Source organism: Phascolarctos cinereus, unplaced genomic scaffold, assembly GCF_003287225.1.
Source record: "Phascolarctos cinereus isolate Bilbo 61053 unplaced genomic scaffold, phaCin_HiC Scaffold_5;HRSCAF=322, whole genome shotgun sequence".
NCBI classification, from domain to species: Eukaryota; Metazoa; Chordata; class Mammalia; order Diprotodontia; family Phascolarctidae; genus Phascolarctos; species Phascolarctos cinereus.
The window spans coordinates 447,887,553-447,913,029 of NW_027555958.1; the positions used below are offsets into that span (position 1 = coordinate 447,887,553).

At 49.4% G+C, this 25,477-nt stretch overlaps 2 protein-coding genes across 3 annotated transcripts in view; both read left to right on the forward strand.

Moving 5' to 3' along the window:
• Positions 1-241: 241 nt before the first annotated feature.
• Positions 242-7,766, forward strand: LURAP1 (leucine rich adaptor protein 1). The gene is made up of 2 exons (XM_020987647.2): positions 242-860; positions 6,262-7,766. Exons 1-2 carry the CDS (start codon positions 657-659, stop codon positions 6,787-6,789), a joined length of 732 nt encoding a protein of 243 aa, XP_020843306.1. The 5' UTR covers positions 242-656; the 3' UTR covers positions 6,790-7,766.
• The window catches only part of RAD54L (RAD54 like), a 44,717-nt gene continuing 20,011 nt past the window's right edge, over positions 772-25,477 (forward strand). The window contains exons 1-4 of one of the 2 annotated variants that reach the window (XM_020987643.2): positions 772-860; positions 21,193-21,274; positions 21,406-21,492; positions 24,388-24,507. In XM_020987643.2, the coding sequence (XP_020843302.1) occupies positions 21,272-21,274; positions 21,406-21,492; positions 24,388-24,507 (210 nt within the window). In that variant the 5' untranslated portion in view covers positions 772-860; positions 21,193-21,271. Of the gene's footprint in view, positions 861-18,548; positions 18,636-21,192; positions 21,275-21,405; positions 21,493-24,387; positions 24,508-25,477 lie in introns of those variants that run through there. The other variant, XM_020987642.2, reaches the window with a different exon arrangement.

The following is a 25,477-nucleotide window of genomic DNA, read 5'->3' on the forward strand; positions in this document are numbered from 1 at the left end:
GGAAGAACTGAGTTCAAATTTGGCCTCAGACTTAGCTGTGTGACCCTAAACTGCTGTTTGCCTCAGTTTCCCCAACTGTAAAATGTCTAAGACAATGACAAGGGACTTGCCCACCTCCTATCCCAGGCAGAATTTCTGCCTAGGTCTCCCGACTCCAAGATCAGCATATATATACTTCCGACCATCTTTTACAGATGAGGAAGCTGAGATCTGGAGAAGAGACTATGGCATGTCTCCCAGCCAGGAAGCCTCAGTGGCTTGGAGACTAGAACCCGGGTCTGCTATCTACGTAGCGCGGGAAAACGGCATTCAGCCTCACAAGTAACTGCGCCGGGGGCTGAGCTCTGCTCTGATATTTACGGCGCTGTCGAGTCCGCCCCCCACCCCCGCACCTAGCCCAGGCTTGCAGTTCCATTCTGCGGAGTTCGGCGGCTCGGGGAGGGAAGGTGAGAGGGATTCTGGAGTCTAAGTCGTCCCTCGCAGCTAGCTCAGGCCCCGCCCCTCAGCTCCGGACTTCCACTGGGCTCCGGGATCTGAAGCTCCACTCCGCTTGGGGGAAGAGCCAGGAGGGTGGGAACCAGGCGTCCGGGCGGCCCCGCCCCGTAGGGGCAGGGGGTTGGGGGAAGCGAAGCGTCCTGGGCCCCTCCTGCCCCCGCATGGAGGGGACCCCGGAGTGCTCGGCGCCCGACTTGCGGGACGTGGAGGGCAAGGTGGGCCGGAAGACTCCCGAGGGGTTGCTCCGCAGTTTGCGGGGCGAGGGAGAGCCAGTTTCCGCGCTGCTGCAGCCTTCTCGAGGGATGCCAGAAGCCGGCCACGGCCTCGGTCTGGGCGACAAGGTCACGGCGCTGAGGTTAGAGCTGGTGAGTCTCTCCCTCTGTCTCCCCACTCCTCCCCGCCGGATTTTAGACCTGGTCTCCGTCCCCGGGCGGTCACTCCCCACCGAAGGGTTAAATAAAGCTTCTGCTTGATACTGGACCCCTCCACCCCAACCCTCACCGCCCACAGGGTTAAAACCTGGCGAGGCGTGAGTTGAAGCCGGCTGTGGGGCTGTGGGAAACTGTGAGCCTCCAGCCCCAGGGCCGGGGAAAACACTTTCTAGGGCTTTTTCCATCGCTCGTTTGGTTTGGTTGTGTTTTTCCCGTCCAGTTCTATAATAAAAGGTCAGGTTTGTTTTCTTTTTCCGTGAGGGATGTTGGGGCCTGCCTCACTCCTCAAACACTCGCTCCTATCCAGCACAGAGATCCAGCATCAGCGCTGCCTTAGCCCGAGCTGTAAAAGCCAACTGTCAGCAAGCTGTAGGACCCTGGACAAGACCCTTCCCTCAGTGGGCCCCGGTCTGTTCTCTGCAAAGAAGGGTCCTCAGAAGCCATCCATTCTATCTCTTATCCGACGACCCCATACCTTTCACCAAAGACAGGGCTGCAGGGAAGCCACTGCGTCGGGACGAATCGCCCTCCCCTTTCCCAGACCCTGCCTTTGCGCTAGGGTGAGGAGGGGGCGCATCGAACGCAGCCAGGCTCCGAGGAGCCATCTGCTTCCCCCACCCCGCACCGTGGGTGTGTGTTTGTGTTGGGCAGAAGGTGCCCAAGCTGCCATATCCCCACTCACGTCTTTTCAGGACTCCAGCTCTGCTAAAGGCCAGTGGTCCCTGAGTTAGCTGGAGAACCCCTCTCCCCAGGATCTTAGGGCTCAGCGTGAGAAACAGAGGCAAGTGGAACACGGTGGAGAGGACCCTGAATTGGACCTCAGTGGAGGCTACTGGGCTGCTTTGTGACCTTGGGCAAATCCTTCAATTCTACCAGTCTCAGTTTTCCACTCTGTAACTTGGGAGGGAGGTGGGGAGAATGGTGGTAAGGCAAAAGGAAACCTTATTTTGATGATTGCTTATACTGCCTCCTGGTGGTCTCGGGATGACCCTGGAGTCTCTTCTGAGGGAGCTCATCTGAACTGACCTGGCATGTGGGGAAAAGGGAGAGCTCTCAGGCTGGCCATGAGGCACCCAGCGCCATGGTGCCTCCAATCAATAGACTGTGGGTCTGCTGTCTGCACAGAAGACTGGCCTCTAGCATCACAGGGCTTTCCACTAGAGAAGTGAATTGTTTTCAGCTAAAACTCAAAAAGCTGCTGTGATGGAATGGTGGGGCTCCAATCTATGATGATATCATGGGGTTAATAATAGTTATCGCCCCCATTTCTATAGAAAAGTTTACAAAGCACTTCTCTACTCCACCCCTCTGGTAGCCAGTTGTTATTCTACTTTACAGATGGGGAAACTGAGGCCCAGTGGTAAAAGGAACTTGTCTGAGGTTACACATGCCTAGAAAGGCATGTCCCAGGCTCTTTCCCCTGCAATGTTAACACTTTCTAACTTTTCCCTCTATCAGCTGAAATGGAGGTTCAGAGCAGAAGAGGTAGTATTGGGGGAAGGGGTGTTTTTACAACCTTTGAATTTTCATCCCCCATAAGGAAGCCTGCTTAATTGAGGTGGAGAATGCAAGGGGGGACTGTGCTCCTCTAGTTTCTCCTAAAACCCCCAATCTGGCTTTCCAGGGACCCAGCTGGCATTGAGATCTGGGCATCCTGGTGTCCAGCCTCATCTAATCATCTTCTCCTTTCCCCTGGGGTGGGAGAATGGCTAGGGCCTACAATTTTCCATTAATCTGTGACTCCATAAGCTGTGGAGTGGATGGTAGAAGACCCACATTCCAATATCCACTCTGTCCCTTACTGGCTGTATGGGCAACTCCCTTCTTTCCAGGTCTCAGTTTCCTTTTCTGTCTAAGGAGCCTGGATGGTCTGACATTCTATCATGTCCCTTCCAGCTTGGAGACTCTGTGACTTTGGGGCACTGGCCCTTTAAGTCTCCGTATTATCTGCCCCAAAATTTGTATGTGGGAAGGGAGGATGGCTGTGCCCTTCATGAGTCCATCTGCTGCCCCAGCTGTCCCACTCAAGATGGGCTGGCACAGGATCCTCCTTATGCCCAAGCCCCAGCCTTTTCCTCCCTTCCTGATCACCTCCAGACCTAGAGTCTGAATGTTGTGGCATAAGTGGCCCCTTGGTGGGCTGGGGAGGGTGGCAGGTTTGGGGGGCATTTCTCTCCCTTCCCACTCCAGGAGACCTCCCACTCCTGCTGCTGTTGCCATGGTAACCAGAGCTCCTGGGTACATTCTAGCCCAGGCTGTCGGTGAGGTGTCCTAGCTCTGCCCCTTCCAAGCTAAGTGACCTTGAGCAAGCCGTTTTCCTCCTCAGGGTGTCAGTTTCCTCTTCTGTAAAATGACGGGATCAAACTAGGTGATTCCCAAGGTTCCCTTGAGCTCAGACATTCTATGCTTCCACATTCCCTGAGAATCCCCAAATGCCTCCAGTAAGGGTTGGGGGGGCTGGGAGCCAGGAAGTGTGGAGTCCCTGCTTTTTCCCTGGGGCCTAGACAGTGACGTCACTCTCCACCCTCCATCCCCCCAGTCATACATATTCATACCTATTCTCTGGCTCTGGTTGTCTCTTCCTTGAGGCTGAGAGGCTGTTGCCGGGTTCTTAGAATTCTGTAGAGGGGAAAAAAAAGAATTCTGTAGGGGCTGTGTTCTCTCTCAGAGAGCTGGTGGTACAATGGATAGAACACCAGGTATGGAGTCAGGAAGACTCATCTTTGTGAGTTCAAATCTGACCTCAGACACTTCCTAGCTGTGTGACCCTAGGCAAGTCACTAAAATAACCCTGTTGGCCTCAGTTTCCTCATCTGTAAAATGAGCTAGAGAAATGGCTAAACTACTCCAGTGTCTTTGCCAAGAAAGCCCCAAAGCAAGCAAAAAAAAAAAAAAGCCCCAAATAGGGTCACACGTGACTGAATAACAACAAAATGTTCCCTCTCACCTTCACACTACCTGGCCTCTCTGGGTGGCTCCCCATTGGGGGCAGAACCTATGTTTGTTGTAGGGTCCCCTAGGGGGACTCATGACCAGAGCCCCCATACCCTCTCCCCAAGGCTTGTAGTCCATTCTGACACTGAACCAGAAGCCCTTCTCTTCTGCCCTGTTGATGCTTGGAAAGCTCACTACCTTCCTAGGCAGCCCATTCCCCTTTGGGATTGTGAGGAAGCTACTTCTGGCTGCCTGAAAGCTGGTTCTCAGTACTGTCCTCATTGCTCCAGGCTTGACCACGTGCAGATGGCCCTGGCTGTCCTACTGAGCCTCGCATTCCCACCCAGCAGCACAGGGAGGGCCACTGGAGAAATGTTGGTTCAATTGAATTCATCCTCAGACCGGAGGCCTCTCCTTCAGCCCCCACAACAGCCCTGCCAGCCCCAGAGTCATGTCCAGGGCCCTTAGGGCACCACAATGGTGACTTCCTCTGCCTGTGAGGGGAGCACAGCTTGCCCCAACCCCCTCAGGCACTCCCCCTACCTACTTCTGACATTCAGCAAGTCCCAATTTCAGGTATCCACTCTGGTCTTGGGGGCTCTAGAGAAATGGACACACCACACTGCCTCCTCCCATCCAGCCTGCCTTAGGCATCACCGGTTCTGTGGGGGATGACAGACTCTTCTGGGACCTCCTTGAAGCTTCTAACCCACAGTCCTTCACTCTCTGCTCACCCTTCAAGATGCCCGGTCCCTGGCAGTGCTTTCCACAGGTGTCTGATCTTCCCACTGCCCTGCCCGTGCTGGAGGCTGAGAACCCGTTCTCTGCTGACCTTTTCTCTTCACAGGGCTAGCCCAGAGGTGGGGAACCTGTGACCCTCTAGGTCCTCAAGTGAGCCCCTTTAACTGAATCCAAACTGCACAGAACAAATTGTTTTAATAAAAAGATTTGTTCTGTAAAACTTGGACTCAGTCAAAAGGCCACACCCAAGGACCTAGAAGGCCACATGTGGCCTTGTGGCCACAGGTTCCCCACCCCTAGTCTAGCCAATCTTCTTGTCTTATCCCCTCCCCATTCTTGGTGGCCCTCTGCTGACCTCTGGGTTATGCCCCCAACTTTCTCACTGACTTGACAGCCTGGCTCTTGGTCAGTCTTCTTCTTTAACCCTATCCTTGCTACATTCTTACCCCCCCCTTTTTATTTGCTAGGCAATGGGGTTAAGTGACTTGCCCAAGATCACACAGCTAGTTAGTCTCAAGAGTCTGAGGCTAGATTTAAACTTAGGTCCTTCTGACTCCAGGGCTGGTCTCTATCCATGGTGCCACCTAACTGCCCCTCCTCGCTACATTCTTCAGGGACATCATATTTAAGCTGATGAACCCTCTGAGACTCTCATTCCTCAACTTCAGCTACCTCCTCCAGTCCTCTGCAGTCATCAGCGTTCATCATCTCACCTCAGCCCTTGACCCGTCATCAGGGATGTACTGAGGCCAGACCTGGAGAGCTGAGATCCCACTCTGAAAACTGCAGCCTCCTGGCCTTTGCCCCTCACACATCCCAATCCTCTTAGTGATGTTATTGTGACTTCTGATGCCCAGGTCCATCTCTGTCTTCCTCCCTCTGCCTTTCCCTGGCCCCACATCCAACCTTAACCTAATGGACAGACAAAATAAAGCTTCCCTAGACTCCCTGGACCCATTGACCAGCACAGTGACCTGACCCAGCAGCAGGTGTGATGTTGGACATCTGGCAGGCCTGCCAAGAGTGGAATAAGACATTTCATTATCCACCCCCTAGAACCAGCATTAGCCTTTTGTGTGATATTGTTGGGAGAGCTGTCTTCAAATATATAAGGGACTGTCCTATGAAACAAGGATTAGCTTGGCCCTGCTTGGCCCCAGGCATCATCAGAGAAGTTCCAAATAGGCTAATTGAGGCTGGATGGCAGGAAGAACCTCCCAACCCTGAGAACTGTCCCAGAGTGGCTGCCTTTGGAAGTGGCTTTTAGTGGTGAGCTCCCCTTCCATGGGGGTCTCCAAGCAGAGGCTGGCTGACCACTTGTAGGGGATGATGTCTAGTTTGGAACTGATGCCACAGAAGTGCCTTCCATCTCTGAGTTGCTGTGATTCTGTGATTTAGACTCGTGGAATGTTAGGCCACAAAGGGAACTTACAGACCATCCAGTCTAGTCCACTCATTTTGCAGACTAGGAAACTGAGTCACGGAGTGTGTGTATGTGTGGGAGAGAATGACTTGCCCAAAGGTCACACAGCTAGCATATAGCTCAGACCTCCAGACTTGTGATTCTGACTCCTGCCCTGCCCCGTGGGGTGGCCTTCATGACTTAGGGGCTGGCCTTGTCCACCTGGCCTGGCCTCAGCCTCTCTCCCTCCCTCTCCAGGCTTACCTTCGAGCCATTGATGTGAAGATCTTGCAGCAGCTTGTCACAGTGAATGAGGGCATTGAGGCAGTCCGCTGGCTGCTGGAAGAGCGAGGGGCCCTGGCTAGCCGCTGCAGCAGCCTCACCAGCAGCCAGTACAGCTTGACGGGGGGTAGCCCAGGAGCCTGCTCCCACCGGGACAGCTGGGAGAGCCTGCCTGACCCCACTCCCACCACCACCACAGCTGCAGCTGTCGACCAGCTGGACAGCGTCTCCATTGGCAGCTACCTGGACACACTGGCCTCAGGGGCTGAGCCCGAGGACGAAGGGCTCTCCGAGGCTGGCCCCCGACATCCTCCGACTGGCATGACTTGGGCAAAGGCTCCTCCCTCAGAGGAGAGGTTGTGGATAGAGGCTGACACGGCATCGGGGGCCAGGTCTGGGCAGAAGCCTCCTGGAGAGGAGGTCCCTGAGGATGTCAGATCTGGCCTCAGCTATGGGGCCCACTGGTACTGGGGACGGTGTCAGGATGATGTGACATTCTTGTAGCAGCAGCCCCAGGCCTCTCATCTCCTCCAATCTGTCCCCTTCCTTTCATTCTCTGAAATGAGGAGACAGTTTGGTTTCAAAGGTCACTTCTGACTTTAAATTTAAGATCTGAAGGTCTGGAGGAAGAGATTGGAAACTAGGCCCCAAGATGTTCCTCAGGCCAGCCTTCCTCTCCCCCAGCTCTTCCCTCACACGAGGTACTGTTTCCTATGTCCTGTCCTCATGCTTCAGGAAATCAGCCAGATGTCAACGTTGGCCTAATGAGGGGAGGCTGGTGGATTGGGTGCCAGAGATGGGTTAATGTTGCCCACCCCTTCCAAGCTAGACTCCCCCAGTTGTTAGGTGGGGGGTGGGAGGAGCCAGTGTGGAAGCTCCTCCCCATTCTCTACAAAGTCACCTAGAGTGCTGGGTGGTAACTCACCACTTCCCTGCATCAGGGATAGCATAGCTGTCTATGGAGGAGGTGGGAGGCCACCTCCCGAACCCACCACCTGAGGGCTATATCTTCCCATTGACTGCAGGATTGGAATACCTGACTGGGTTAACATCACTTCCTGGTGGCCAAGCTTCTCCTTGTCCCTTCCTGGGAGTGACAGGCCCCCTAATTCCCATGGGCTCCCTCTTCTTAGGAGTAATGCCCTGAGACTTTCTGTCAGTGGGAGCCTCATTTCCTCCTGGTCTCAACCTCACCAGCAGTTGGGGAGGAACCTCGTGCTGGTATTCTTCTCTTCCTGCCCACAGTAGGGAGGAGGTGCAGGATTCTGTCTCAGTGGCTAAGCCTGGCCTAACCTGACTCTCCTCTTCTCCTGCCCCCCTCCATTTATATGCCAATTCATTAACCTTGGTCTCTCTGTCCAGTCTCAGTGCCATGGGGCTTGAGCCTCAGGGTGGGGGGAGGGAGGGTTAGGTTATCTGAGGAGAGGGAGAGGGAGAAAGTCTCCCAATACTCAGTTTCAATAAAGTCCATTGTTGCCTGAGCCTGTTCTGCCCACATGGCACCAGCTGCCCACTGCCCAGTCTGTCTGTCTTCTGTACGCCTCCAACTCTGTCTCCCTCTGTCTCAGCTGCCCAGTTGAAGATTCTTTGTCTACTTTCTCAAAACTGAGGCTGATGGGGTGTCTTGATCTCTGTGATTCTGGTCCATTTGACACATCTCTCTGTTTTTTATTCTCTGATCTGTGTGTCTCTGTCTCTGATTTGTGCGTCCATCTGTCTCTGTCTTTCTAATGGATGAGGGACTCTGAGTCCCCTCCTCAGGATGGTAAGGTGTCTGGGAGAGCACCACAGACTGGAGAAAGAACCTCTGTCTATAAATTTCCCATAGGGACCTGGCAGAAAGTAGACTAAGGCATGGGGGAAGGAGCTGAAGTCACAATGCCCAAGGGGGGATGGGAAGCCAGTACTGTAGGGCCTAGCTCCTTGTCTGATAGCAGATTGGGCTAGTTCTGAGTGGAGCTCAGCTTGGTGCCTACGAGTGAGGTTGGCACTGTGGAAGGGAGGGAGTGGCCCAGACAAATCAATTTGTCTGCACGATAGGCGGGGAAGAGAACAAAGCAGACTCCTCTGGCCAAGGGGCCCGAGCTCAGCTCCCATAAAACCTGACTCTAATGCCATCAGTCCCACAGGGCCCAGACAAGAGCCTCAGCTCTGCCAGCCACCAGAGGCAGCTGGTGGCCCAGTGGATACAGTGCTGGTCCTGGAATCAGGAAGACCTGAGTTCAGATCCAGCCTCAGATACTGACTAGCTATGTGACCCTGGGGCAAGTCATTTCACTTCTGTCTCAGTGTTTCAGTTTCGGGTAAAATGGGGATAATTGCAACTACCACCCAGGATTGCTGTGAGAATCCAATGAGATAAGAGCTGTAAAAAGCACTTAGCGCAGTGCCTGGCACGTAACAGGTGTTATATAAATTCCCTTTCCTTTCCTTTGCCTATCCAGCTAATGGTTGTCAGGGGAGTTTCCCTTCTTCATTTTTAACTCCACCCCCTCCCGCCATGGCACAGTTTGGCCACCAGGGGGCAGGCACTATTTGCTGTCCTTTCTGAGCAATAGGTTGGGGTCAGAGGCTGGGAGACCGCCTGTGATATCAGGGGGGATCCCCAGTCCTGACTCCACCATCTCCCACCTCCCCTCTCCCATTGCTTGCCTTCCCCACCCTCAAACTGCTCTTCAGTTAAGTCCAGCCTCAAGAGTGGCATGAGGTCAGCTAGGATGGTGAAGGCACTGGGAGAGGAGGGGACTAGGGACATTCAGCCATCCTGGAGAAGAGAAGACCTGGGGTGAAGGGAGGGAGGGTGGCTAGACGGTGGTCTTCAAGCATCTGAAGGACTGTCCCGTGGAAGGAGGATCAGCCTTGCTCCACTCGGCCCCAGAGAGCAGAACCAGGACCAGAGCCTGGGTGGGGGAAGTCATGGGGAGACAAGTAAGAAAAAATTGACCAGTTAGTTCTGGCCATCAGTGGAGTGGAATGGGCTTCCTCAAGAAGTAGTGAACTTCCAGGGCCTGAGTTCAAATCAGGCCTCAGACACTTGTTAGCTGTGTGACCCTGGGCAAGTCACTTAACCCTGATTGCCTTTGTAAAAAGGTAGTTAGCTCCCCTTTAGGGCAGAGGCTTTTCACCTTTTTCATGTTGTACCTGCACCCCCTTGGACAGTCTGGTGAAGCCTCTTGACCCCTTCTCAGAAGAATATTTTTTAAATGCAAAAAGTGAAATATACAGGATTACCAAGGAAGCCAATTATAGTGAAATGCAGTTATCCACCATATTGGAAGTTGCAAGTTCCTGGAGGCGAGGCTCTGAGCTCCCGCTCTATTTAGGTCTCCAAGCAGGAGCAGAAGAGGAATCCTATTTAGGTCCAGGATAGGCTCAGTGCCTTCTGAGGTCTATGAGTTGGTAGGTCATTGTTCCCAGGTCTCCAGGGAATACCACCCTGTGGCCTTGAAAAGGCTGGTTGGACAAGAGCATGGTTATAATGCTCTTTAAGAAAAAGCCCTGTATGAGGGCTCCCCTGAAGGGGAGGATTGGGATGTTCATCCCCCCCATCCCCTGCAGCTTGTGATGGGGACTCAAGGCCCTTCTCTGGCCTGGCTGCCCTCCTATGGACACTTCAGATTGTCAGTGTCCTCCCTAAACTCTGGTGCCCAGGAGTACACCCAGCACTCCAGCTTGGTCTGAGCATACAGGGCAGAACACAGGAGAGCTTGAATTGGGGGGAACCTCTTGTTTGAGAGTGAAAGGAGGGGTTCTGTCTAAATCAGACCTCTGCCTACTCTCATAGAAGAGACAATTCCTGCTCTGATCACACACACACATCCTCTCTCACTTCTGGCATTTTCCATACATTTCTCCTCCTGTCCAATGTCCCCAGTGTCCCTGAGCCTGGTAGCGGTGCCTAAGAGCCCTGTTGGGTGTAGCCAGAATGGGATGGGAGGAGCAGGGGAAAGGGGGAGCCTTGAGTCTAGGAGCCAGCAGAGAGAGGGCCTGGGATCTGTGGGATTTCAAGGTACTCCTGGAAGCCTAGGAGTGGAGTCTGACTCCTTGGGTCAAAGCTCTGGGCACTGTCCCCTCCCCCACCCCAGGACAGCTATGGTTGGTTACTCTCATATGGGCCTCCTGACTCTTGGTCCCCCTATGGTCTCCAGGGAAGGGGGCCAGTCTCCGGGGTCTGGGAATCTGTGGGCTCCCTGAAGATAAAGTCCCCAGCACAAGGCTGGTTAGGATGAGGGTTCTCTGGAGGCAATGATGGAGAGGATCCAGTGTGGGTGAGGAAAAAAGGGAAAGAGGGAAGGAGGAAAAGAAGTGAGATCTTAGGAGCCTAGATCAAGAATTACAAGGAACCTGAGTCCAGCTCATCCCATCCCTTCATTTTATGAGTAAACTAAGGCCCAGTAATTTGAAGTGACTTGCTCAAGGTCAGCCAGGCAGTAGGTGAAAGAGGTAGGAATAAAGGGTGTGATGGGTGAGGGCCTCTTTTAACCTGAGTCAGCAGGAAGCTGAGAGGGTATGCTGAGGGTAACAGGGACTGGCCAAGGAGCCCAGTCCTTTTGAGTACGTGCAGAGTGCTCAGCTGTCCCCCGTTAGGAAGAAGGGCCCAGTTGGGTTGGGCAGCACCATGTCCAGCCTGTATCTGAATAGTAGCCTCTGCTTAAAGGCCTCCATTGAGGGGGGCCCACCACCTGTCAGCATTGTCTTCTATCATGGTAAAACAACTGCACTATCCCTCTCATTGCTCCTGGTTGTGCCCTCTAAGACCAAACAGAAAAGCCTAATCCTTTATCCCCACGGTAGTCCTTCAGATCTGGCTGGCATTCCTCACCATTGTCCCTCTTCTTCAGCTCAACTTGCAGCATCAAACTCATCAAAAATAGAAACAGAGGCCACCGAACCATACATAAGGAAATTAACATTATGTTCTTCTGTATTTTTAATTATGTTGTTAAATATTACCCAATTACCTTTTAATCTAGTTCTGGTCCAATTGGGAATGTTGTTCAATCATTCCCTAATGATGCAACTCATTTTTTTTCTTTTTTCAGTCATACATTTCTGTGATGAGGTCCTTTTCACCATCTCTCTAGCATAATTCTGTATTGGATATGTATTTCAGCCCATTCACATGCCCTATATGCCTCTCTGTTGCCCTTTCAGTGATTCTCAATTTCAGTACGTTGGAGACTGTGGTATTCCGTGAATGAATGAATGAATGAATGAATGAATGAATGAATGAATGAAGCATTTGTTAAGTGCTTACTACAGGACAAAGTATTGTGCTGATAGCTGAGGATATAAGTAGAAAAGTAAGCCAGGCTCTCAGGACACAGGTAGGTAAGGAAACTCTTATTCTATTGGCAACAACACATAGGGAAGGTTTCAGCTGCAAATGAGATAGAAAGGCCTCATGGTCCATAGGGTAGAGTGGCCAAGCAGATGGTCATACTGCTTTTTAATGTACTGATTCCTCTGGTAAAATCATATCAGTTTCTATAGTAGAACCATTTGATAGGGCCAAGGACTGAAGAAAGGAACTTTCTCATCTGGGTCTGCAAGGCAATGTCCACCCAGGCTGCATCTTCACAGGGGTTGCTTCCCAGGAAAGTAGCTGAGGGCCCTGGGCTGGAAACAGTGATCCTTCCAAGGCTCTTGGCTTCTGGGTCCTGAGCTGTCTCCCTCAGGGTCTGAGAGAGATGCTGATCACAATGGTAGTGGGGTTTGACCTGCCTCTCTCTCCCTCAGGGTGCTTTGCCACTTCTTCCTTTCTCTCTTGACATGGCACAGATATCCAGGACCCATAGCCATCAGAGACATATAGGCACGATGCCTCTCAATCCAGGCTCTGAGATCACAGTGTTTTTGGCTGTCATTAATTTTTGATCTTATAATCCATGAAAATCACCAGTTTTTTTTTAATAATTTTTTTTTCAAATCTAGCTATGATTCCCTCATCCTCTATTTGTGAACTGGTTTTATGAGCTTTGAATATAAGACTTTACATTTGTAACACCCATGGGGTGGGTCTCCCAGAGAAGATGATCCCCCGGATCAAAGTACCCTTGTATCTATATTTGCTTAAAACCATAGTCTCTGAGCTCCCACTTGATGCACTTACTCCTCATTTCTCACCTGGCTGCACTAGCTGGGGCCATCTAGGACTTCTCCACCATGCCCTATTATTGGGGTAATCTCATCATCTTGCCAAGATCCCATCAGTCTTGGGACTCCATCTCATCACTACCTCTTTCCATCTGACTCAAGGTGGAACCATGAACTCCAAAACTTCCTTTAAGGAGGGAGCTCAGCTCAGATGTCTCCTCCTTTCCCACCTGGCTGCACTCCTTTGGGACCTCTCTGCCTCCTCTACCACAGCCAGGTCATTGGTACCTCCCTACCTTTTCTGCTTTTTTTTAATGTGTTCTCTTCTCCTATTAGACCGTAAGCTCCTTGAGGGCAGGGACTATCTTTCTTTCCCCAGCACTTAGCACAGTGCCTGTCACATAGTAGGTGCTTATTAAATATTTATTGACTATTGACTGTTCATTATTTTTTCTAGGCATCCATAGAACATGTAACATGTGAAGGGGTAAGGAATAGATTTAGCAACTGAATGAATGTGGGGAGTGAAGGAGAGTGAGGCAATGATGCTGAGGGTCTGAACCTGGAAGATGGTGGTGCCCTTGACAAAAATAAGGATGTTTAGTACAGGGGTGAGTTTCAGGGGTGGGGAGACACAGCGAGTTCTATTTTGAATACAGTATGTTGAGTCTGAGATCTCTCCAGTCCATTCAGTTATTGTTTGTCCTTAGCTCTTAAAGAGGACCATGACATCAGGGAAGTGCCATGACATGCAAATGAATTGGATTTAAGTGAGGGAGGGCTGTGTAAAGTCACCAGCCTCACTTTCTTCTCCGAAGCCATCTGGATCCACGGGCAAGATATAGATCAGGATGACTGGAGATGGCCCTGGATGAAGTGAGGGACCTTGGCCTTTTCAAGCTAAGGTCTTTAAGATGTCTTTAACCAAGGTCTTCAACTGGCTATCCAATATGAAATGTTTAATAGGCCATTGGTGATATAGGACTGGAGCTCAGGAGAGAGATAGAAACTAGGCGTGGTTAGGCGTAGAGGCCTAGACTTGGAATAAGAAAGACCTGAGTTTAAATCCTGCTTCAGATATTTCCTAGCTGTGTGACCTTGGGGAAGTCACTTCACCTTTGTCTGTCTCAGTTTTCTCATTTCTAAAAATGAGACCTTCTTCATATGAGACACCTACTTCACAGAATTTACAGAGGATCTAAATAAGGTGACATATTAGTATTCTTTGCAAACTTGAAAGTGCTGTATTAATACTAGCTATTATTATACATGGACAGCTAGGTGGCATAGTGGATAAGACGCTGGGCCTGGAGTCAGGAAGACTCATCTTCCTGAGTTCAAATCTGGCATCAGACACTTGTCAGCTATGTAACCCTGGGCAAGTCACTTAACCCTGTTTGCCTCAGCTTTCTGTAAAATGAGCTAGAGAAGGAAATGGCAAAGCACTCCCATGTCTTTGCCAAGAAAACCCCAAATGGGGTCATAAAAAGTTGGACACAACTAGACGACTGAACAACAATAACATTATACATATATTTATGAGTCATTTGCATGGAGTTGATAATTAAACCTATGTAAGCAGATGAGATTACTAAGAGAAATACGGCCCATGACAGAGCCATGATGTATACCCAGAGATATAGGATATTATATGAGAGATGATCTAGCGAAAGAGAATTAGAAGGAGGTAGTCAGACAGGCAGGAGGAGAGCCGAGAGAGAGTGAGGCCACGAAAATCTAGAGAAGAGAGAGAGTAGCTAGGAGAAGAGACCAATTAACATTGTCAAATACAGCACAGAGAAAAATAAGGTTGAAGACTGAGAAAAAAAACCCCATAGGATTTAATAATTAAGGTATTATTGGTCCCCAAAAGAAATATGCCAAAGGATGTGAACAGTTATCATGAGACAAACCTGCAACCTATGAACAACCATGTGAAAGACTGCTCGAATCACTAATAACCAGAGAAATGAAACTCAAAACAACCCTGAGGTTTCAGTTCACATTCAAAAAATTGTGGGAAGATGACAAAAGATGATAACGGTAAATGTCAGATGCAAAGACCAGCACACTAATGTATTGTTTGTAGAGCTACAACTTGGTCCAACCATTCTTCTTTCATATACATATATTATATATATGTTATATACATATATATATATGATATACATATTTCCACTTAATATGTATATGCATACATATTATATATATAATATAACATATATACATGTTTCCACTTAATAGTATTTTATTTTTTCCAATTACATGTAAAGATAGTTTTCAACATTCATTTTTATAAGATTTTGAGTTGCAATTTTTTTCCTCCCTCCTTCCCTCCCTTTCCCCCTCTCCAAGATGGCGAGCAATTGATATAGGCATGTACAATCATATTAAACATATTTCCATATTAGGCATGTTGTGAAAGAAGAATCAGAACAAAAGGAGAAAACCACAAGAAAGGAAAAAAAGAGAAAATAATATGCTTTAATCTGCATTCAGATGTCATCATTCTTTCTCTGGATGTGGATAGCATTTTCCATCATGAGTCTTTTGGAATTGTTTTAGATCATTGTATTGTTGAGAAGAGCTAAGTCTATCAATGTTAGTCATTGTACAATGTGGCTGTTACTATGTACAACGTTCTCCTCGTTCTGCTTACTTCACTCAACATCAGTCCATGCAAGTCTTTCCAGGTTTTTCCGAAGTCCACCTGCTCATCGTTTCTTATAGCACAATAGTATTAAATTACATTCATGTACCACAACTTGTTCAGCCATTCCCTAATTGATGGGCATCCCTTCAATTTCCAATTCTTTGCCACCACAAAAAGCTGCTATAAATATTTTTGTACATGTGAATCCTTTTCCCTTTTTTATGATCTCTTTGGGATTCAGTTGGTCCAACCATTCTGCAAAACCAATTGAAATGATGCAAAGACAGTTAACTAAAACATCCAGACACTCTGATCTAGAGATTTCACTGCTAGGCATATAGACCAAGGAGGTCATTGACAAGAAGAAAGGTTCCATAGTCACAAAAATATTTGTAGTAGGAAAGAATTGGAAACAAAGTAGATGCCTATCTATTGGCATATATTGGCAAATAACTAAAGAAACTGCGGCACATGAATGTAATGGAATAATATTGTTCCATAAGAAATAGAAGTACAGAGAACCACGGAAAGACTTACATGAACTGATACAATGTGAAGCAAGTAGCACCAGGAATACAATATATGCAATGACTACAACGATGTAAATTTAAGAACAACCACAAAACAATTGGAAATGAATGTTATGAGATTATAAAGAACAAGTTTAAAGAAGAGATGTTAGATGACACTTCCCCCTAATACTCTGAAAAGACTGGGGTCCATGAGTATGGAACATAGTATATATTGTCAGATTTTTTCCCCCAGTGTTAATCAGTTTTGCCTAGTTCTGAAAGGGGTACACTGAGGTCTCCCAGTATTAAAGTTTCACTCTCTATTTCTTCCTGTAACTTGCTTAGCTTTTCCTTTAACATTTAGCCGTTATTTTATTCATTGTACTTATGCTAAGTATTAAGATAATTCATTGTCTATAGTATCTTTCAACAAAATAGTTTCTCTGATTATCTCTTTTAATTAAGGCATTTTTTTTGCTATTTCTTTGAGATCTTGATTGCTGCCCTGCTTTCCTGAGTTCAGCTGAAGAATAATATATTTGCTTTAGCCTCTTATTTTAATTCTGTATAAATATTTGTTTCAAGTGAATTTCTTGTAAATATTATTAGATGGTACTTTCTAATCCATTCTGCTATTCTCTTCTGTTTCATAGACAGGTTCATCCCATTCACATTCACAGTCATGATTTCAATTAAATATTTCCCTCCATCCTATTCTTATTTTCTTCCTCTTTGTCTTGTAAAAAAACCAATTGTTATAAGGGCTGCCTCTCTGGGAAGGGGAAGGGAAGGATATAGAGGGAAATCTAGGGTGTTTGAAAACAGAAGACATTAAGACAAATCTATTTTTAAAGAAAGATATCATTGGTATCTTTGGATAAGATCTTTGGTAAATCTTTGATTTATTTCAATCTCTAATCCCTTGATCCAGAGGATGACAATATGTAAGTTGGAGTCACAGAATATTAGATAAAAAGCTAGAAGGACTATCCATCACTTTACACCTGGGAAATTTTTACTCTTAACATATGGGTAAACTGAGGCACAGAGAGATGTGAATTACCTAAAGTCATAACATGGCAAGTGGAAGAACAGGTGTTCCAAACCAGGTGCTCTAACTCCCAAACCAGTAGTCTTGGCACTGCCTTTTGCTGGACTGAACACCTGTGATGTCCAAGAGAATAAATAGGACAGAGCTCAGGTGGTGGTGAAAAGAGTCAGCACTAACCAGCACTCTGGCATTCTCTGAGCCTAAGACCCCTAGCAGTCCCCAAAGACTTCCAGACTTCCAGGAGAGGCACATGTACAATAGAGTGGAAGCACAGACTCAGGTAGAGCAGAATGACTGCAGCTGTCCTACTTTGCTTCTGGGAGAGCTTGCCTGATGCTCCTTTACCAATATAGGTTGAGGAGTGGAATGAACCTTGGAGACCATCTAGTTCAATCTTCTCATTTGACAGATAAGGAAACCGACACCCAGGGAAGGAAAGTGACTTGTCCAAGGTCACACAGATGGACCGTGTTAGAGAAGGGATAGAACCCAACACTCTACGATATCCCTGCCTCTCACTGTTATACTAATTGTCTCCCTACTCCCCCATAACTGCCTGATAGGGAGACAGGACAGAAGGAATGAAAAGGAAGGAACCTCTGTTTTTTGTCCCATCTGTGGTATGAAGTGACAGCAGTGAACATTCACAAGCCTATACGGGCTGGCAGGGGAGCAAGCCTCCCTGAAAGGATGTTGCCCAGTAAAGATCTCCAGCCTCCTTGGGATACAGCCCTAGAAGTGCTATTGCTGGATCAAAGGGCATGCACATTTTTATAGCCCTTTGGGCATAGTTCCAAATTGCTCTCCAGAATGGTTGGATCAGTTCACAATTCCACCAACAATGCATTAGTGTTCCAATTTTCCCACATCTTCTCCAACATTTATCATTTTCCTGTTTCTGATAGGTGTGATGTGGTACCACAGAGTCGTTTTGACTTGCATTTCTTTAATCAGTAGTGATTTAAAACATTGTTTCATATGACTATAGATAACTTTAGTTTCTTCCTCTGAGAACTGCCTGTTCATATCCTTTGACCATTTATCAATTGGGGAATGACTTGCAGTCTTATAAATTTGACTCAGTTCTGTATATATTTTATAAATGAGGCTTTTATCAGAGACACTGGTTATAAAAACTCTTTCCCCCCCAAAAAAACCAACAACAAAAAAATTCTTTCCCAGTTTTCTGCTTCTCTCCAAAGAGATCATAAAAATGGGAAAAGGACCTACATGTACAAAAATATTTATATCAGTTTTTTCTGTGGTGGCCAAGAATTGGAAATTGAGAGAATTCCCATCAATTGGAGAATGGCTGAACAAGTTGTGGTATATGAATGTAATGGAATACTATTGTGCTATAAGAAATGATGGGCAGGAGGACTTAAACAAAAACAAAAAAACCTGGACTTACATGAACTGATGCAGAGTGAAATGATCAAAACCAGGAGAACATTGTATACAGTAACAGCCACACTGATGACTGACTTTGACAGACTTGGCTCTTCTCAGCAATGCAAAGATCTAAGTCATCTCCAAAAGACTCACGATGGAAACTGCTATCCACACCCAGAGAAAGGACTATGGAGTCTGAATGCAGATGGAAGCATGCTATTTGCTCTCCTTTTCCTTTGTTGTTTTGTTTTATTGCTTCATTCACATGGTTCCTCCCATTGGTTCTAATCGTTCTTTACATTATGGGGACAGAGAGAAAATCTAAAACTCAAAATCTTATGGCAGTGAATGTTGAAAACTAAAAATAAATAAATAAATTATTAAAACAAAAAACAAAAAGCTCCAGTCTCCTCTGGCCACAGACTAATGCCAGTTTCTATCAGCGCCTGCGCATTGCGTCACCCCTTCCACTCCACCTTCGTCCCTCTAGCTCCGGCCCAGCGACCCTTAGGCCCCGCCCCCAACCTGTGACGCTTGCCGGAGACGCAGCCAATGGGAGGCCACGTTGGCTAATCCGCCATCCGATTGGCCGAGCTCGGCGGGGGCGGGAATTCGGGCCCGCGGGTGCTGCGGACTGCAAGAAGCGGTAACTAAGGGGTGCGGGAGCGCGGTGCCGGAAGCGCGGGGCGAGATGGCCCCAGGCCTGGGCCTGGGAGCGGGATAGAGAGCAGAACCAGGGGCGGGACCGGGACCATACCGAAAGCAGGCCGCGACCAGGGCTGCGGGCGCATTTTACAGATAGGGAAACTGAGACTGGGGGGTGAGGGGAGGGTGTTGGGGTCACAGGGTCATGAGTCTATCGTTGGGAGGGTGGCCCCAGATGTCATCTAGACCCCCTTTTGACAGCTGGGGAAACTGAGGCCTGGAGAGAGAAAAAGGCCTGATGCTCAGCTGGTTAGTGTCAGAGACAGGATTTGAACCCAGGCCCTCCTTCCACACACCATCTATCCTGGCTAGCAGTCCTAGGCCCTGGTCAGCCTGAAGGCCTCAAGAGTTGTCCTCAGCCCCCAGGGCAGGCAGGACCCTCTTCCCGGGAGAAGGCTGATAGCCCACAAGCACTGATTAAGCACCTAGTGTGTGCTGGGCACTGTGCTAAGGGATACAAAGACAGGTCCTGTCCTGGAAGGGTTGGGAGGTTTAATGGAGACAGTATTCAAGGCAGAATAAGCCAGGCACCCTCAAAGAGGGAGGCGCTAGAATTCAGGGGATTTTAGTCTGGACTTGAAGGAAGGCAGGAGGTAGAGGGAGGATGCTCCGGGCCTGGGGCATGGCCAGGGAAAACTGGGGTCTGGAGATGGAGCGTCCTGGGTGAGGAAGAGCCAAGAGGCCAATGAAGAGTACTTATTGGGAAGAAAGGAGAGAAGCCTGGAAAGGGAGGAGGGTCGAGGTTGTGATGGGCTTTGAATGCCAAATCAGGGTGTTTGTATTTGCTCTGGGTGGTGGTAGGGAGCCATTGGGGTTCGCTGAGTGGGGCAGTGATGTGATCAGATCTGAGCTTTAGGAAAATTACTTTGGTGGCTGAGTGGAAGAAGGAGGGCAGTGGGAGAGACACCCCCCACTCCCCCCTCAGCAGCTATCACAATAGTATGAGGTGCTGAGCGCCTGCACCAGGGTGGGGGTGGTGTCAGAGGAAAGGGAGGGGCATATTCAAGAGATACTGTAGAAATGAAATGGGCAGGCCTGGACATGGGTGGTGAGAGAGTGAAGAGTCCAGGATGACTGCTAGGCTGTGAGCCTGAGGGCCTCGGTGTTGTTATACAGAACATAGGAGCCTGGGGCATGGGGGAAAGAGTCTTGGACATGCTAGGTTTTTTGTTTTTTTTAATTTATTTTGAATTATCAACAGTCACTTCCATAAGCTTTTGAGTTTTAAATTTTTCTCCCCCTACCTCCCCAAGATGGCATGCAATCTGATATAGGCTATACATACACATCCTATTAAACATATTTTCACATTTAGTGATGTTGTAAGAATTAGAACTAATAGGAGGAATCACCAGAAAGAGGAAACAAAACACAACAGAAGAAAAAAAATAGGAAATAGTATGCTTCGATCTGCATTCAAATTCCATAATTCTTTCTTTGGATGTGGATAGCATTTTCTATCATGAGGCCTTTGGAGATGTCTTAGATCCTTGTATTGCTGAGAAGGGTTAAGTCTATCAATATTAGTCATCATACAACGTGGCTGTTATTGTATACAACGTTCTGCTGGTTCTGCTCACTTCATTCAGCATCAGACCATACAAATCTTTCCAGGTTTTTCTGAAGTCAGCATGTTCATCATTTCTTTTTTTTTTTTTGCTTTTTTTTTTTTGGTGAGGCAGTTGGGGTTAAGTGACTTGCCCAGGTTCACACAACTAGTGTCATGTGTCTGAGACTGGATTTGAACTCATGTCCTTCTCACTTCAAGGCCAGAGCTCTATCCACTGTGCCACCTAGCTGCCCCCTGTTCAACAATAGTATTCCATTACGTTTGACGTGCTAGGTTTGAGACTTCTTCAGGACATCCAATCTGTGAATCCCAGCAGGCAGTCAGAGCTTTGAGACTTGAGGTCTTGAGAGAGCTTAAGACTGGATAAATAGACCTGAGAATCTTGCGTATAGACACGGGAGCTGACGAGATCACCAAGTAAGGTAGATGGCATAGAGGGGAACAGTGACCTGAGACAGAACATTGGAGGGTGCAAACATAGAGTAGGTGCTCAAGAGCATTGTTTTTTTGTTTGTTTGTTTGTTTTTAAGAGCATTGGTTTTGTGGTCAGAAAATCTGAGTTCAAATCTTGCCTTCAGTACTACCTTGAGTCCCTTAGATCAGCTAGGCATCAGGGGTACAAAACCCCGAAGCAATTGGCATTCTATCAATTAACCTTTCTGGGTTTCACTTTCCTTATCTGTAAAATATATTTTAAGTATTTGGACTAGGTAACTTCTGAGGCCCCTTTTAGTTCTGAATATAATAATCCTGGGAGCCTAGGTGCCTGTTATTGAATGATTGCTCTTGGGTTTGCTGATAACTCAGGAGCTAGCATTCTTCCCAGTCTTCATCTTTCCCTCCACTTATTTTCCTCTGCCCGTGCTTGAATGACTCTCCTTAGTGGGATGTGCCCCTTGCCAACCACCATTGTCATCCATTCTCGTAGGCCCAGATCTCCCAGCACCTAGACTTCTCAAGGCCGTCAGATCCATGGGGACCTAAGGGTCCACCGCACTTGTCTGAGGATGGTGAGTATTGATCATGCAGGTATCTGCTGCGTCTTCCTTGGGGCACCTGAACTCACCATTGTTTCCTTGCCATATGGTGGCTCAGGCAGGACCTGGAACCTGTGTAGACCTCTGTCCTTTTCTTCTTGCAGAGGAGGAGCCTGGCTCCGAGTCAGCTTGCCAAGAGGAAGCCAGAGGGCAGTGCTTCTGATGAAGAAGACTGGCACCCGGAGTCGGTGGTAAGGCCTAGCTCCTTTGTGCCCTTCTCACAAGTCATGCCCCAGGCATCTGTGAACACACCCAGTGCCACAGAGTCGGAAAATCCAGTCCAGGCAGCAGTCATTAAGTGCTTGCTTTGTGCCAGGCACTGTGCTCAGCCCTGGGGATACCCAGAAATGCAAAGGGCAGGCCCTGCCCTCAAGGAGCTCACAGTCGAATGGGGGAGATGAAAGGTAAATTGCTGTGTATGCACAAATGTGCACTAAGCAGCAGAAGTCTGGGGTAATCTAAGACTAAGGCACTGCCACTGAAGAGGAATGGGGAAGGCTCCTTGCGGAAGGAAGCAGGGACTTTAGCTGAGACTTGGAGGCGGCTGTGAGGAGGGAGGGCATGCCAGGCTTGGGCACTGCCAGAGAAAATGCCTGGAGGTGGGAGATAAGAGTTTCGTGTGCTAGGAAAAACAAGATTTTGTTTCTGAAATGCATTGCCAGTGTGGTGAAAGGACTGGACTTTAATTCTGGCTCTCAGTAAGCATTTATTAAGCACCTGCTATATGCCAGGTACTGTGCCTGGGTATACAAAAAGAGGCAAATGACAGTCCCTCCTTTGGAGGAACTCAGTCTGATGGGGGTGACACCAGCAAACAACTATGTAAAAACACGCTGTGGACAAGACTATGGGCTGCTAGGTGGTGCCATAGTGCCCAGAGCACTGGGCCTGGAGTCAGGAAGACTCATGTCCTGAGTTCAAATTTGGCCTCAGACACTTCCTAGCTGGGCGAGTCACTTGACCCTGTTGACCTCAGTTTCCTCATCAGTAAAATGAACTGGATAGGGAAATGGAAACTCCGGTATCTCTGCCAAGAAAACCCCAGATGGGGTCATGGAGAGTCAGACAAGAGTGAGCAAGAACAGCACAGACAGGATAAACTGGAAGTGATTCATAGAGGGGTGCTAGAATGAGGAGGATTTGAAAAGGGAGGATTTTAACTGAGACTTGAAGGAAGCCAGGCTGCTTGGCCTGGGGGAGGGCAGCCAGAGAGAATGCCTGGAGCCGTGAGGTGGAGGGTCTTATTTGTGGAGCAGCCAGGAGGCCGGGTCACTGGATCCAAGAGGATGTGCTGGGGCGGGGGGCAGCTATGAGAAGGCTGGAAACAAGGGGAGGGGAGTTAGGTGATGACGGGCTTCAGAAACGGGTTTACATTGAGTAGGGGTGACGTGATCAGACCTGAGTTTTCGGAAAATCATTTTTGTGGTTGAGTGAGGGATGGATTAGAGCAGAGGGAGACTTGAGGCAGGGACCCCCTTGAGGAGGCTGATCTATGTGAGCTGATGAGGGCCCAGCTCAGGTAGTGGCTGGTGGATAGAGAGGAGGGCTCGGATGTGAGATGTATTGTGGAAATGGCAGGATTTGGCAACTGACTGGCTCTGTGGGGGAGGAGGAGGGAGGGCTCCAGGGCGGGGGAAGGCAGAAGAGGGCTCCTAAGACAACGCAGGGTTTATGGACTCGAGGGCCTGGAAGGATGGGGGTGTCTTTGGCAGAAGAGGACAGAATTAGAGAGGGAAGAGAATTCGTTCAATCTGGACGTGTTGAATCAGAGCTACCTCCTGCACGTCCAGTTTGCAGTGTCCAGTAGCAGCTGGTGATAGTGGGACCGAAGGCCAGGCAGAGAACGGGGCTGCCTCTAGAGATCTGGGAGCCCCTGCTTAGAGGTGGGGCTGATGGGGAAACCGAGAGAGGGTAAAGAGGGAGTAGAGAAAGAGGCCTAGGGCTGAGCCTTGGGGAACATGCCCAGTGAGGGGCTGTGATCTGGAAGATGAGCCAGTGAAGGGGGTAGAGAAGGAGCGGTCAGGGAGGGAGGGCAGGAAGTGCTGTAGGGGCTCAGGGAGGGGAAGGATCAGGGAAGGGGCTTGAGGCCAGAGGCCTTAAAGGATGGTGAGAGTGGGAGGGCATTGCATACAGGGTGGACTAGAAGAGGCACCAGCAAGAGGTCCAGCTTGGGTGGCCAGTGAGGGCAAGGAGGAGAGCCTGGGCTAGAATGGGGGTGTGGTTGAGGAAGGGGTTGAAATACAGAAGCTCCCATCTCTCCTGGGCTGTTTTGTACCCCCCCCCCAGTATAACCCTGCCCACAGCAGAAGCTGCCCAACAGCTCTGGGTTGACTTGATTCTGGCCAGCTTGAAATCTGGGTTCTGGCCTGCACCCAGGCCCAGTTTGAAATTCACCCCCCTCCCCCAGCACGATCCTGTCCCCTTGAGTTCTGGAGTCTTCCCTGGGTGTGCATGTTGGTGGATCACGGATTCATGAACTCCATGCCAGGGAGAGGGGTGGTCTCTGGCACTCAGACAGGTGCATTGATGAGAAATCCTATGGGAAAGTGTCCTTCCTATGCTTCCAGGAGAGGGGGGCAGCCTGTGCAGGGCTAGCACCTCCTGTGTGGCCGGTGATTAATAAAGGGGGATGACCTGATAAAGGAATGTGGCCTTCGGTCCCGGTTCCAATAAGTCAGCCTCCTGGAAGGCTGAGGCTCCTGGGCCTGTGTTGTGACCACCAGGGATCCGGGCAGCCCTCAAATGGAGGCTCCCCCCCCCCCCAGCAGTGGGGCAGCGTTCCCCCGCCCCCCACCCCGAGCAGCCACTGCTAGAACTCAAAGCCCTGAGCAGAATGACTGGACTGGTGAGTGGGCACAGAGTGCTTGTGGACCCCTAGAATCTCCTCCTTCCTCTTATTTTCCTAGAGTAGGTCTTATTAGCTCTGATTGATGTCTCTGCCCCATGGAGCTGACATTGACAGACGGGAAAACCCAGGGCTGGTGCCGACCATTTGTCACCTTCAGGCGGCTCCTCTTCCCGACTTGCTGCTTCTCAAGCATCCCAGTCACACGCTGGCCCATCGGGGCCTCGATTCTCTCTCCTAGACTCAGAAGAGGCAGAAGTCAAACATTGAGGTGAATAGCCGGGACTGTTTCTTGTCACCTTTTCGGAAACCCCTGACTCAGCTAACAAATCGGCCTCAGTGCCTGGACAGCAGCCAACATGTAAGTCACTTGGGGAGGGTTTCTGACTGGGCTCCAGGCGGGAGGTGGGGAAGGTGGACCTCAGATGTGGTTTTGCTTGGCTCTTCTGTGTGTGTGTGCATGCGCGTGTGTGTGTGTAGGTATCTGTTTCGGGGCTGATTGGGCACAATGTCGAGCTAATGGCTGCTCACGTGCCTTAGTGATCCTGGTGTGGAGCCCTTGGCTGGCAGTGACTGACTTTTGCTGCATTGTCATCAGACTTGTGACCAATCAGGGCTCCTGAGCCCTGACCCTGGGCGCTTCCTTCTGGGTGCTTGGCCTTCTTGGCTGTGGTTTAGTGAGAAGGGCAGGAGACGAGGCCGAGGATGCGTGTCGGGCGTGTAAAGCCCGGACAGCACATCTCCATTCGGAGATGGAGGGATGCTGCATGCGGCTCCCACGCAGCCTGACAGGCTGTCGAGCCTGAGAGAAGGGCTCTCAGGGAGTCCCCCGTGCTCCTGGGCCAGGACGGCCCACGAGCTCTGCATTGAGAGCTCCGGCTCCAGGTCCGGAGCTGTCCTTCCCTCTCTCTCCTTCCTCACTGTCACCCTCACTGCTTCCACCCCGCCCCTTCTCTCCTGTCATCATGCCACCGAAGGAGGAAGTCACCCTAGAGTGTTGCTGTTCTCCACTCTCCCGTGGATGCTGGTGCTGTGTGACATGCCCGGAACTCCTCACTGGTCAGTGATCCCCTGGCAGTTCCAATGCTTCCGTGTCATACACCTCAAGCACCAGCTCTCCCTTTTGGTCAGCCGGCATCCTCCCTGGCCTCTCTGCAGTGTTCCATGCTGTTGGCCACCCCTCCTTCCTCAGGCCTTCTCTTCCTGCTTGGTCCCTGGATCCTTGGGCCTCGTGGTTCCTGATTCTGTATCTCATCCTTACGGTCACGTTTGTATCCTAGGAATCATCTTGGACACCTCACTCTCACTCAACTGGCCTCTCCAGAACCAAG

What these genes read in the sequence shown, in the direction of transcription:
- LURAP1 (XM_020987647.2), top strand. Translation starts at nt 657, where the DNA reads ATGGAGGGGACCCCGGAGTGCTCGGCGCCCGACTTGCGGGACGTGGAG. An exon ending in CGGCGCTGAGGTTAGAGCTG is followed by an intron (nt 861 to 6,261) that starts GTGAGTCTCTCC and finishes CTCCCTCTCCAG; the next exon opens with GCTTACCTTCGAGCCATTGA.